Source organism: Pocillopora damicornis, chromosome 3 (assembly GCF_964200805.1).
Source record: "Pocillopora damicornis chromosome 3, jaPocDami1.2, whole genome shotgun sequence".
Lineage (NCBI taxonomy): Eukaryota > Metazoa > Cnidaria > Anthozoa > Scleractinia > Pocilloporidae > Pocillopora > Pocillopora damicornis.
In genome coordinates this window covers 21,309,871-21,323,083 of record NC_142672.1, presented here as the reverse complement: position 1 = coordinate 21,323,083, position 13,213 = coordinate 21,309,871, and the positions used below count along the sequence as shown (strand labels likewise).

Here is a 13,213-nt window from a genome sequence, read left to right as displayed (position 1 = left end):
TTTAAAGACGACTGTTCACAAGATTGCAAGAAATATCAACAACAATCGGCTTAACTGCAAGCCGACAGGTTTATTCTAAATTGCAAAGTACTCTGATGGAGCTATTTCGAGAATTCAAAAGGAAATTGTACGCTATATTGGCTTTCCACACTACCAGGGATATGTGACGCTCAAGAGCAATTTACATACATAGTAGGTAAATCAAAAGCAATAACGAACAAAGACGGAAAAATAGAGAGAGAATATTTTAAACGAAATGACAGCTCAGTTAGGGATAGATTTTAAACGATGTACCTCCAACGGCAAAAACTTGACCCATCGAGGAATTACCATGGATCGAGGGCCATTTTTAAATAGGATAACCTTAAACCAGACCTTTCTGATTTAGCTTCAAGTGTGAAGATTAATTACCACTTTTCAGAATACTCATATCATTAACTTAAGTTTGCGGTTCTTGTTCGAATGAAACTAAATGGCATACCGATTGCATGTGTTAAATATTTTCCTTGATATAACGTACAAATACCACTTCATAACAAAGAATTTCATTGTTTGACTATGAGTTTCTCAAAAGGTATTTGCATTCTAAGGTCTTTGATCCAGAGAAGAGAAAACCGACTTGTTTACCAAAAACAGCAAGTTAGATTTCAATATAGGGCAGCGTTCTCCACTGTTTGCATGTTCGAATGTTCGTTTGGAACTCTGTCCACGAGCTCTAAGTGCTATGCACATTATCAACTGCTCCAAGAGCAATTTTTCAGTAGTTTGAAGGCAGAAATGTAAACAAACGACAGAGAAAACAACTCACCTTATAAATCTGTGTGCTTTTCTGAATTAAATTGGCGTGATTTCCTTCACGATCGCCTCGAATCTTGTCGCTTGTCACCCTGAAGAATCACGCAATATAAATCGCGCACCAAAATAGATACCACTTAATTTAGCGCAGAAACAGATGCGGCAAATTCTTCGATGGAAAAATGTTAAGATTGGCGCCAAATGCTGAAACGCAAGCTCCGAGGATTACGATGTCTACAAACTACACGCACCGAACGGACATCAAGATATGAATTGACTACCTACGCAAGGTACTCAAGATATGCAAATTAGTAGAAAATCATATGCAAAAGCCGCCGACAAAATAAATCCTTTTAATTTATGGTTATCAGTAAAGCACCAACAATACATGGCTTAGCCAATGGGCGGAGATGTTTTTGTATAATTTTAGACATTGTCTGGGTTTTGAATACTGTCTTCCATCAGCGCTGCAATATCTCCGGCTCAGCTTGGATGTCACTCGTGGAGAAATGAGTAATACAAGAGGCCACTCGTTAAGACGATCATAGTAGTAATATTTTGACATAAATATTTTGTGACGTGACCGGAAGGAAATTCTCTCTCAAAAAGATGGAAGTAAATGTTCAGAAATGCTGAGAGGGCTGAAAAAATTACGACAAGAGAGGGACTAAGGCCTTTGCCCCGCAGAATCGGTAAGAAAATTAAACTGATAGACAAATAGGAGATAAATGAATCTAAGTGGTCTATAAACTAAACCTTCAATAAAAGAAAAATATAGTCCGTGCCGAGCCGTGATTTATCTTTTTTATGTTTTTTTTTTAAAGAAACTCGAAGATGGTGAACAAGACTTGAGCTACGAAAGAAACGAGTGTACACAGCTACACGATTAAACAGGCGAAAAGGGGCAGAGACCGTCACCTAGAGCTGTCCACTTCTATCTTCCTGTACTCTTCTGAGGAATCTATCAATTTATCTAAATCTCCGCAGTCTTCCCTCTTATTTTTCAGCATTTTCGTTTTGAGCATACCTGGGTTTGGAGCTAATTGGATTGTTGGTCTTAATCAATAAAAGGCATTTTCTACCTTCATTTGGTGGGCCCTTTAATATTTATGGTGTGACTAGCATTATTAATTTGTGCTAGTAGAAATAAGACTAGATGGCATCAGAAACAAACGTGATCTGTCGCAGAACACATCAGCCAGGAAAGGGAAGAAGAGTGTGGTGCAGATAGCGAAGTGCCCGACCACTGCTGTTACTTTACACCTTAACATCAGTATGTAAATTCTCCAGATTGTTCTTTATACATTTACTAAGGCGCTGAGCAGGAGAATTGAATTGTTCAACAATCAAGAGTTTCATCTTTTTTTTTTATTCTGGTGACCTTAATTTTCGATTCAGCGGTGAAGAGAATCAGATACTAGTCATCCTTAAGAATCAGAGGTTAATGATGCAAGATGCTGTTGCGGGCTGATGGCAGAATGGACTCAGTAAGAATGTACTTTTTTGTTTTGAAAAGCATCGATGAGTATTTTTAAATATTTAAATGTTTTAAATATTTAAAAATACTTAAAAGTACCTCGGTAAAAATCATCTGGCGGCGGGGTGTTGATTGAAAAAAAACAAAGGCTCTATTAAACAAACGGATTTATTGAACTGATATCTGGTTCGATTGACTCTGTTTAGAATTAAGAAAGTAACAAGGAAAGAGAATGTCAATATTGCTCAACGTAAAAAAAAAAATGATAAGTGTTCAGATTCGATAATTATTTTACAAGGATTTGGCAAGACAAATTTTTTTAAAAAAAGAGTCCAACAAAAAATTAATTCAAACATTCGTATTTTGAAATTTAACTCTCTTTATCGACTGAGTTATTCCTCTCAAGGCAAACTCCATCCAAGGAATTTTTCACCGAAAGACTTCCTTGCGAGGCTCGCCTATATTGTGAGGGAGCCGGACCCGAGGAGGGTCGTACTGGGGGACTAACCCTATCAGACGTCACCCCACTTGCGACGGTAGCACCATCAAGCCATGCACCCGACACTTTATGTCTGAGGTCAGCGGCTGTATCACTTGACAAACTGAGTATGCTAGAATCTGATTGGGTGGCACGGATTCCCACTGAGTCCTGGGATGAGGTAGCAATTAACAGAGATCTCCTCGGAGATGGTACTTTTGGTTGGAGGCTAGTTGGTGGAGATGGACTCATTCCAGAGCTACATGGGATGTTTTGTGCCGAGGTGGAACCTCTGGATAATTTCTCCATAGAGGAGACGGCTCTTAATACGCCTGTGGAGGAAAAAGATAGACAAAAAGGAAAATTAGTAATTCGGTATTCAATAAGATACTGTGTTATGAAATTGTACAGCCTTACTCAACTTACCTCCACTTAAGTGTCCAGTAGAACCTTGCCGTGAACCTAAATTGTCAGATGATGAAACACTTTGAACCATGAAGTCCACAGTGTCTATCACTGTTCTGGAAACCTTGCCAGTGGGAAGCCTCCCTTTACTGAGCCTTTGCATTCCAAGGCTTCCTTCGCCGTCACGCCTGAACTCTTTGCACGATCCAAGACACGAAGGACGAGAATGAGCGAGGTCTTTAGTTGGCTCGCCCGTCGTGTCCAACATTTTCTGAACAATATCATCAACAGTGTCGTGGATAGACCGTGACACGCTCATTTTCCTTGACAAGGGGAAACCTTCGAAATTGATCATTGCTGTTTTTTTCGTACTGAATTGTTCAAGTTGCTTCTCCTCCGTTGCGGCATGAGTCATTTCAATAAGTTGCCCTTTCGTGTCTCCTTCCTCCGAAAAGCATTTCTCTCCGGTCGTTATGAAAACACTCTGAAATTCCCTCTCGTATTTGCCTCCGCCTTTCATAACCACATCCTCTTTCTCATTGTCCTTCAATACTGCCTTTTCTATAGAAGATTTTGTTGAGACTTTCGTCGAAATCGATTTTGGGCTCTTACGTTTGTCCGTGGAAACAGTAACGGTCCCTTTTTCTCCTGTTGCATCTGTGAACCTTCTCATGGTTGTCATGTCTACGCTAGAGGCCGGCCTTGAGTCTTCCTCAGCTCCTTCCGGAGTCAATCTCTTGTCCTGGATTAGTCTCTCTAAGCTACGAACACCTTTCTTGGAGCCCATGGTGATCTCAATATTCTTAGTTTTCCTCGATTCTTCACCAATCACCTGCACAATGTCTGATCTAAGTGCGATGTTCTCAACAGGGGATAAAACCCTATTAGGATCACTTTTTTCCATCAATTTTTCAGGAGACCGTACCAAATCTTTTGATAATTTTCTATCGGCGGGTTCCGTTTTCATTGTAGCCTGCTCTGACTCCGGACCCTTTGCAGATTGGCTTGCAGGTGTTTTAACTATTGTCATAGAGGTCTTGGACAATGCCAACTCTGTATCATCAGGGGCTTTCAGCGAAGACGATGCACTTCCAGCTACTCTTCCGGTCGATCCAGAGGATAGAGTGGCCTCTTCTGAAGAAATAAAGGGGGAAACCTGAGCGTTTTCTTTGGACATATTTGGAGAAAGTGAAATATTTTGTTCCAATGCATTCGAAGACTGGGTAGCTAATCCTTGAGAACCGCGTTCATTTGATGTAATTCTCTCAGAAGAATTTTGAGAAGATTGCCTGATTTTCTCCTTGGAAATACGTGACAGCACCTTTGTATTTTCAGTGGAAACACCTGGTGACTGCGTAACATCTCCCTTCGACGAACTCAGAGGCATCGTTGCATTTTCAAATGACCTACTTGATAGCTTTCTATCTTTCTCTTTGCAACCTCGTTTAGAAACGATGTTCTCGGTAGAGCCACGCGGCAACAATGATACTTTCTCAAGAGATCCACGAGGCGACTTTGTTGTTGCTTCTGTGGAGACACCTCGGGATGATAATACATTCTCTGCAGAAGAATGTTGTGATCGTGTGATGTTTCCTTTGGAACTACGTTGGGACAATATGGCGTTTCTGGTAGAAGCACTTGTGGACAACGTTGTGTTTCTCTTTGATGTTGCAAAGGACGAAACTATACTTTCTTTTGAAACAGTCGGTGAAGATATAACTTTCTGGCTTGAAGCACTTGTGGAGGGAGCTTTCGTTTGTTTTGACTCTCCTTGGGTCAAGGCTGCTATCTCGATCGACCTCCGGGAAGACGTAAGTCCTTTTTGCAAAGAGGCACTAGATGGAGTTGTCGTTTTCTCTGTGGAGGCATGAAGTTTAGAACTTTTTGGAGACGTTTTGATTTGAGTTTTAGATGATTTTCCCTTTGAAAGTATAGCTTTCTCTACAGAAGCACGGGGGGACATTGTGGCTTTCGAAGGTGAGCTGCGAGCAGATTGGACAATCTTTGCATCTGTTGTGCGCTGTGAATTAGACGCGTTTCTCACCGACGGTTTAGGCGAAGATAAAGTCAGACTTTCTCCTGAACGTCGTCGAGATTCTTCCTTTTTAGACAGGGAACTTCGAGATGACACCGGTAATGACAACTTTTCAGCTGAGGCACGAGACGAATGTAAGGCTTTTCCAGTGTTAGACATCGATTCCCCTTTTAAAGACTCCTTCAAAGCCCTGAGAGAAGTCTGGGAGGGAAGATTGAGCTTTTGTATCGACGTTTCCTCGTGATGAGACGACGGGCCTTTAAGAGAGCTTGCACTCGACGAGGGCTTGCAGATTTTGGAGGCAGACTTACTTATATCTGGCAGACGAGAAGATAATGAAACTGAACGACGTCTTTTCGTTTCTTTACCCGAATAGACTTGTTCAGCGGCTACAAAGGAGTTTTTGGGAGATAAAGATGGCAGGCTTGTTACCGAACAAGTTGTCGTCTTTTGTTTCCATAAAACTTCGTAAGCCTCTACTCGGGCGGCAATCAAGGAACACTCAGAAGGGTTTAAATGAGGAAGGACAACATATGACTCGGAGGGAGAGATCTCGCAGCTCGCTGACTCTTCTCGTTTCTTTAAAATATCATACAAAGAGCCTTTTATGTCTAGGGAAGTACCTTGGTCGTTTAGGTTTGAGTCGGACACTGAACGCTCTGTCCTCGAGAGCGCTATATCTTCGGAGCAAAACTCTGGTCCTGGATCGGAAAGGCGTCGTCGAACAAGACTATTACTGGATGATTTTGTTTCGGCCATGTAACTACCTGAAGAAAAGGCTAGTTCTTTCTCGAGTTCTTCAATTGCCTGTGAGACAACAGAACTGGGACGATCCTCTCTGAAAGGAGTTGGAGGCCTATTTGTAGAGTTCAAGTAGCCAGTGTCACGGGGAATGTCGCTGCTGTCGCAGTGAATATGCAAACTTGAAGTTTCGTTGAACTGAACAGAACTTCTACGACGAGACTGAGGCCTGTCATCTGGAATGGGTTGGCTGAGAAATAATGACTTACAGGCAATCCTTGACTTTGCGATTTCAATGGCATTCTGCACAATTTTTGACGCTTTCGACATTAGGATATCTCTCTGATCATTGTATTCCTTGTCAGCCGAGTGATCCAAGGTAGGCTCCTCGTATTCTTCTGAATCGTCATCTATTTGGACAAAACACCACTCTGCCCCAAGATTTCTCAAAGCACCGTTTATCAGCTGCTCTACATAGGTTGTAACCTTCCAAAACAAGGTTCCAAGATGAGGATCACGTTCTGCTGAAGGTTCTTGGTGTTCTCCTGCCAGGCGGGTAATTGATCTTTCTGCAGATACAACTGCATTTAACGCCAGGTCTTTGGCAACTTTACAAATCTCCAAGTCTAGATAACTTGCCGAAGAGTCACCTTGTATTGAATCAAGTAGATTTTCAGCCGAGAGCACTGCATGAGTTGCTAAGTAGCCTGTAGCTTCCTCTAACTCCTGGCCACAAATGAATCCTCGATCAAAGAGTTCACCCAAAGAAGCACGGATGGAAACTGTAGATACTTTTGCTGCTGCGTTCAGCAAGCCCGAGTCATCGTCGGCAACGTTTTGCAATGAAGCCTTGTCTTCGTGCAATTTAGAGAAAGATTTTGCAGCCGACTCAATTGCACTGCATCCAAGATCTCGAGACGCCACGGTTAATCCTTCCCTCTCGAGTTTTTGCAGAAGGTTGCCTGAGGAATCCATGAGAGTTTTGGAAATGTCAAGCGCAGTTTGTTTTATGTTTTCTTCCATTTGATCAGCGATGTTGTTGAGTCGCTGTATTGATGCTTTTGCCGATTTCAGAGCCTCCCGTGCAAGACTTCGTGCTGCAATGCACAAGTCTTGTTCGTTTCCTTGTAAAGTTTCCAACGAGGCACTCTTCGCAAAAATGGAATATTCCAGAGAACTCTCTGAGGCTTTTTGTAAACTCAATATAACTTCTTCCTCTGGTTCAATCGCGACTCCGTGAAACCTTTCCAACGATGCCTTCACAGAGTCAATTACATCACTCACCAGCTCGTGACTTGTTGATGTCAGATTCCACTCTTTCTTTTCCATTATCCGCTCGAGAGATCGTGTGGCTGAATCAACAGTGGCCTCTGCAATGTCTCTTGCGACTTCATCCAACTCTAAAGTGAGTTTATGCGTCTTTCCTTCTATCCTTGCATCAGAAACGATTTCCGCACGGTAGAACAATTCAAAAGATTCTTTTGCGGATTCCAATGCCGTGTGAGCTAAAGTTTGTGCTGCCGCTACCAAATCACTTTCGCGTGACAGGAAGTCTTTCTGCAAAGAACGCGCAGCGGAAACAATAGCAGCACTTGCGATGTCTTTACAAGCCTGTTCGTCATCGTCCATTTCCTCAACGTTTATGCCAAGTTTTTCTAATGATATCTTCCCTGCATGCACAGCATCCGTTGAAAGTTTCCTGGCCGTCAAATCTTCCAGATCGCATTGTCCAGAGAATGTGTCAGAGGTACTAGCCATGGCCTGAGCGATACCTTTTGCGGATTTCATGAGACACTTAAAAATCGTAACATAATGATCCTCGTCTTCATCATCTGTTTCAACTTCTATGCCATATAACTTCTGAACTGCAGATCTAGCCGCTGCGACAGCGTCAGAGGCTGAAGAGCGGGCTGCTATCAAATCGCAATCGTCCTTACTTAAGACATTTTCCAACGATCTGCTGGCCGATATGATAGCAGCCATTGTGAGCTCTTTGGCGCACTTATCCAAGGTCGTCGAAAACTGAAACTGGTCTTCATCGACGATGGCTTCAAGCTCCACCTTGTGTAAGCGTTCTATGGACGCTTTTGCGGAATTCACGGCCTCAATAGCCAGAGATCGCGCCATGATCACTTCCGGAGCGTCTTGCATCTTTCGCGTAGCCGATATGATAGAACCTGCCACTATGGCCTCAGCGCATTCATCCAGATCATGAGAGATTTGCTGCGCAACCTTCTCACGTGCCCTGTCGATAGCAGTCACAACTATCTCTTTGGCAGTTTTGCGTGACGAGATCACGTCTTCTCTGGCCCTGTTAATGGCAATGTTTACAATCTTTTGAACATGTCGCCATCGTTCCGCTTCATCAACGGCGAGGGAGACATTCTCTATCACTTGTAGTATATACTTCCTCACTTTGGATCTTAAATCGTCTGACTGGTTATTGGCTGATTTTTTCTGTGCAAAGTTTATGACTTCCTGAACGTAATTGGATTTTTTTCTACAAGTTTCCAGCATCTCATGGCGATCTAATGCCTCTGAAGCGTTTGAAATTATATCAAACACGATGTGGTGAACTTTCTCTCGCAAAGCGAACTCAGCTTTTAACCGCGTCCAAAGTTTCTCCAACTTGTGCAATTCTTCTCTCTCTCGATCCATATTTTTCTCTGAAAGCTAACAATTATATAAAATAAGTCACAATTTACCGAGTTACGCCCCAGAATCACGCTCATATCTCTACTACAATTTCGTGAAAACAATCAGTAAGGATGGCATGCTAGGAAGTCTTCCCTTTGGTGGAGATTGTAATGCTCATATAAACCGGAAGTTATTGATACCAGATGTTTGCTTGGAACTGGGTAGGATGTTAAAAAAAACCATCATGGCGTCCGCTGATGATCACATGGATGTAACATGTCTGTTTTCAGCTGTTTGCTAAATCCTTGTTAATCTTATACATTTCGCTTTGAAGTCCATTTGAAACATCAAATGGAATTAGAAAGTTAACTTGTTTTACGTCATTGTGTGAATAGTCTATTTCAAGTTCAGTTTATTGGAAGGAAGGGAAACCGAAGTTGAAGTGGTCGAAAGAGGAAAGGCATAGAGGCAGACACACACTGAAGGTAACGAAGAAGCAGGATGGGGCAGAACAAAGTAAGAAGCGGAGCAAGGAAAGAAATAAATGGAAGCGGAAGGAAGATAAAAGGGAAAGTGAGAGGGAATTGGGAAGTCAGACGAGGTTGCGAAGTTCTGCATTGTTACAAATGTCACTTTTTGTATGAGCCTGTGCAGAATTCTACTTAATGAGAGCTTGGTTTTGTTCTCGATCGTTTTGTAAGATAATTAGATCTCTACCTCTTCTAAACGGAAAAGTTGGCGTCAATAAACAATTTATGATCGTCTAGTTAGGAATATTCTCATTGTGACCAAAATGGTATAACAATTCTCATTTAAAGGTGATTTTCTCTCGTGGATGATCATACAATGCCAGGCACTCGGGTGTACCTCCATACGCCTTTTTATCATAAAACACATCTATACTGAACAAAATCTTACCTTTCTTAGCTGATCGCCTTCTCGTGTCTTCTTCCCCGCAGAAACAACACCACTTCAAAACAGAACGATAAAGAGAGTGAGAGACGGGTAGGACAAAGAGATAGAGAATTTCGAAGGGGAATCGCTCATTTGGGCATTTATTTGCCATTTCTTTAGGTTTTCGCCCTGCGTCGTCCGAAGAAGAAAGCGACAATAGAGTGAGACATAAACATCACAAATGACGTATACTCCGTTTTCCGCGTGGGTTTAAAATGCAAGGCTATCAAACATGTCAGGGATCAAAAAAAACCCAGGTCACCCATAGACAACACATTTCCAAGGAATGGATCGAGGCCCTAAGGTCAAAGGAAAGGACAACTCTGAGAAAGATTGTTCCTTTCTTCTTTCGAAAAATCACTAAGGAAAAAACCAAGAAGGGAGATAAGGGGGGGAGGGGGCCAATTTTGTAAATAACTATATCATTTACTTCATATGTTTTTCATTCATTCATCTTGAGAATGTTTGTTAGGGGTAGGAGAATTATTGCATCGTTTGCCCCGATCATTTTTCTCCTTCTTTTTTACTGTATTACCTGTAAACTACATTGTCTTTGATTCCAAATTCTCCTTCAAGGGATGACTTTAAATCACACACACTTGACAATCGAAACCTCCGACGTTTTTCTCGACCCCGACCGCTAGCTTTGGTCTGAAGCGAAACTCTACGTCCCTAAGGAGCACACCAGCGAAAAGTTACCACTTATGCGTCTGCTTCCTTCCACGCGAAAATTCCAAGGATGGGGGTACTTAGCCTAAACGGGTATATGTCATCGAACCGGGAGTAGTCATCCGAATCTTGAGCTTAAATTAGGACTGGGGAAAACTAAGAGAGAGGGGGTGCCTATGGTGCCTGTGACCCCATCCCTTAGTGGGAGAGGGTCACAAGTTTTTAAACAGAAATTTACCAACCTTACAATTCAGGTTGTCAAAACGCAAAAATATAAATAATCTGCATTAGCATGCATTAATACTTTCCAGTGCTACATATTCATTAATTTGCCGGTCCCTCTCCCCGCATGAATACGCAAGATTAAACAGCGATAAAGGTTCCCTGAGGTCAATATGCCACAAGTTGTTATCCAACACAGGGCAGAAAAAAAATAAACGGATAATTCTAACCGAAGCCAAGGTTGATGACTTGAAAGTATACTACATCCCGGAATTTCCTTTCAATGTCCCCTCCTACCCTAAACAAACACAAATTGGGATGATCAAACACCCTGTGTGGTGTTTTGATCCCATGAGTTCCCTCTGTCAACAAATGTAGCAAGATTTATGGGAAAAGGGTGAGTTTTCTCACCCAAAAAAGTCGTTCTTTACCGTGGTTCTAGTTTTTGCATTCTAATCACGGTAAGAAATAGTTTTTGATCACTCTACTATGACAACAACTATGTTCTCAATTGAGACAAAAAGCTCGCCATTACTGATAAAATGATCAGTTTATCTTTCCCCATAGAGAGATATAATTTGGCATGCAATTCGCAAATACTCAGAGCACTTTTGATATTGCCATATGCGTTCCTCTTTTTCAGAGAACCAATAGTCACTTCTGACCTGCTTTTCATGCCTCTCTCGCATCCAAGCATGTTTCTGCTTCCATATTTTTAAGTCTTTCAACTTATTCTCCCTCATTTTCTCAAGGAAAAGCTCCGCGTTGTGATGTTGCTTTACAAGAGTATTGCGCCTCTTTTGCAAGCACTGATCATGTTGTTCTGAAAGGGAGAAAACATAAACATATAACGGAATTATTCTATAACACCGAACGTATTTATCTTCGGTAAATTCTTTTCTATTCAGCCTCCGCGACATCGATTTATACATTTACTCTTCGTTAGAAAAATTCTTGAGTGGCATTTAACGATTTCCAAAGAAAAAAGAACCAACCACGATTCTATTAACACACTCAACGCTTTCGATATTGCTTAGGGATCCTAGCGTATGCTGGGCGCTTGTCACATATGTACTCACCTTGTAGCTGGCCTAACCCACGACAGAGTTTTCAGCAACCCAGTGGCAGAGTATTGGAGCACAGAATCCGAAGGTCTGGGGTTTGATTCTTTATGAGACCCAAATTTTTTTGATTCTTTTGTAAAGCGAATAACATCTTTCAACATTCGACGCCCGTACTCAAAATCTAATGATTTATCTTGTCCAATATCCATACAGAACTAGGATTATTACAATTGGGTTAGGAATATTTGCAAACGACGTTTTTAATCCAAAATGTCTGTGTCATCGCAATTTTTGATTGAGTGTTGAAGTAGTCCGAGATTGTATTATGTTACTTCACTTGGCTCTGTGATTGGTCAAGAAAACTCGTGCCACTCTCTCAACCAATCAGATTCAAAACTAAAACCAATAACAACTTGGTCGCCCGCGTTTTCCCGCGCTTTAGGCAATTTGGTTGGTTTTACTTTGAGTTCTCGTATCAAACGTATTTTCCTTTCTTTTGATCGGCCGTTGTCATTGGCTTTGCTTTTACGACACGAAAAGCGCTCCATATTTAAAGCAAAGGATTGTTTTACCTCGGCTTTTACGACGCTGTTTCTCCACAATCGAAGTCCTTCTTGCCACATTTCTCTCAAACTCTAGTCTTTCATCTTCTACCTGTTTGCGTTTTTCTTCCTGTCGAATCAACAACATTGCGCAACGACGCTTCCAATTCTCCCTCATCTAAAAAAAAAAGCAGTGGAAACATTACAATAAGATTTTGTCTGAGTCTGTACAGGAAAAAGAAATGAAGTAGTTACCTTCTTAGCGCGCTAATGTGTCGTGCTTTTCGCACATGTTAGAGTTAACATTGCATTGAAGTTTGCTCAACGAGTGGTACACGCCAGCTTCTATCCATCTACAAATCTGAATTTTTTTCGCAATGGTTGTCAAATCAGGATTTTACTTATTTCTTGCAATCCTAAGGTTTTGCAAACCTACGCCCTGAAACTGACTCACAATGAAAACCTTGAGACAACTTCCCAATCCTCGTTTTCCCGCGCTCGACCCTCGAGTTGTCATTGGTTCATCGAGTTGCATTCTATCCTTTACTGAGACCGATTTGCTCTCTTTCAAAACGTCGCATGCTGAGTTAGTTCAAGAATGCTGAGATACTAAAGAAGTCAGAAGAAAATATGTCTACCCTTTGTTCTTTTTCTTCCACCATAGACTGTTTTTTCTGTTGCACCAATGATTCTCTTTTTCTGTCTTCATAATTTCGTTTCACGAGGAGGCGAATTTTAGTTTTCTTACCCTGCAAAAATAAATCGATAAAAAAAATTAAATTAGCCGGTGGGCAGGGAGGGGGCCAAACAGGCAAATAGCTCAAGGTCATGTCGTGGGGAACTTGCTGCGCTCCAACTCCACTCCAGTAAATTATAAAAACGTAGCTACTGAGCGGGAGGGCCGGTCGGGAAAATATCTGGCTGGAGGTGATAATGTGTGGCACTCGCTGCCCTACACTTCCACTTCAGTAAGTAATATACACTTACTGTATGGTCCCAAGGGAAACAGTCAGTTTTGTTTTCCTTGAGAGTTCTGATGTTTCCCTCGACTTCGTCTTGAGAAACATTAGGACTCGAGGACATGCTGTTGTATTCGGAGCGCGGGCAACAACTACGCAATTGTATCCCGGTCGGGATACATTTGAATTTGATCAGAGCCATGTAACCAAGAATCAACCAATCACAGTGCTCGTT

At 41.8% G+C, this 13,213-nt stretch overlaps 2 protein-coding genes across 3 annotated transcripts in view; both read right to left on the bottom strand.

Annotated features, from left to right (window-relative positions):
- The window catches only part of LOC113672774 (uncharacterized), a 35,676-nt gene extending 34,547 nt beyond the window's left edge, over positions 1-1,129 (bottom strand). Inside the window, exon 1 of one of the 2 annotated variants that reach the window (XM_027189123.2) lies at positions 809-1,129. The gene's annotated coding sequence lies outside the window, so the exon portion shown is untranslated. The remainder of the gene's footprint in view (positions 1-808) is intronic. The other variant, XM_089200824.1, reaches the window with a different exon arrangement.
- Positions 1,130-2,422: 1,293 nt separating this feature from the next.
- LOC113672607 (uncharacterized) lies at positions 2,423-12,897 on the bottom strand. Its single transcript, XM_027188915.2, has 7 exons — positions 12,658-12,897; positions 12,050-12,197; positions 11,079-11,236; positions 10,058-10,194; positions 9,487-9,538; positions 3,177-8,604; positions 2,423-3,082 (listed from the first exon to the last, which is right to left on the bottom strand). Exons 1-7 carry the CDS (start codon positions 12,847-12,849, stop codon positions 2,643-2,645), a joined length of 6,555 nt encoding a protein of 2,184 aa, XP_027044716.2. The 5' UTR covers positions 12,850-12,897; the 3' UTR covers positions 2,423-2,642.
- Positions 12,898-13,213: the final 316 nt, after the last annotated feature.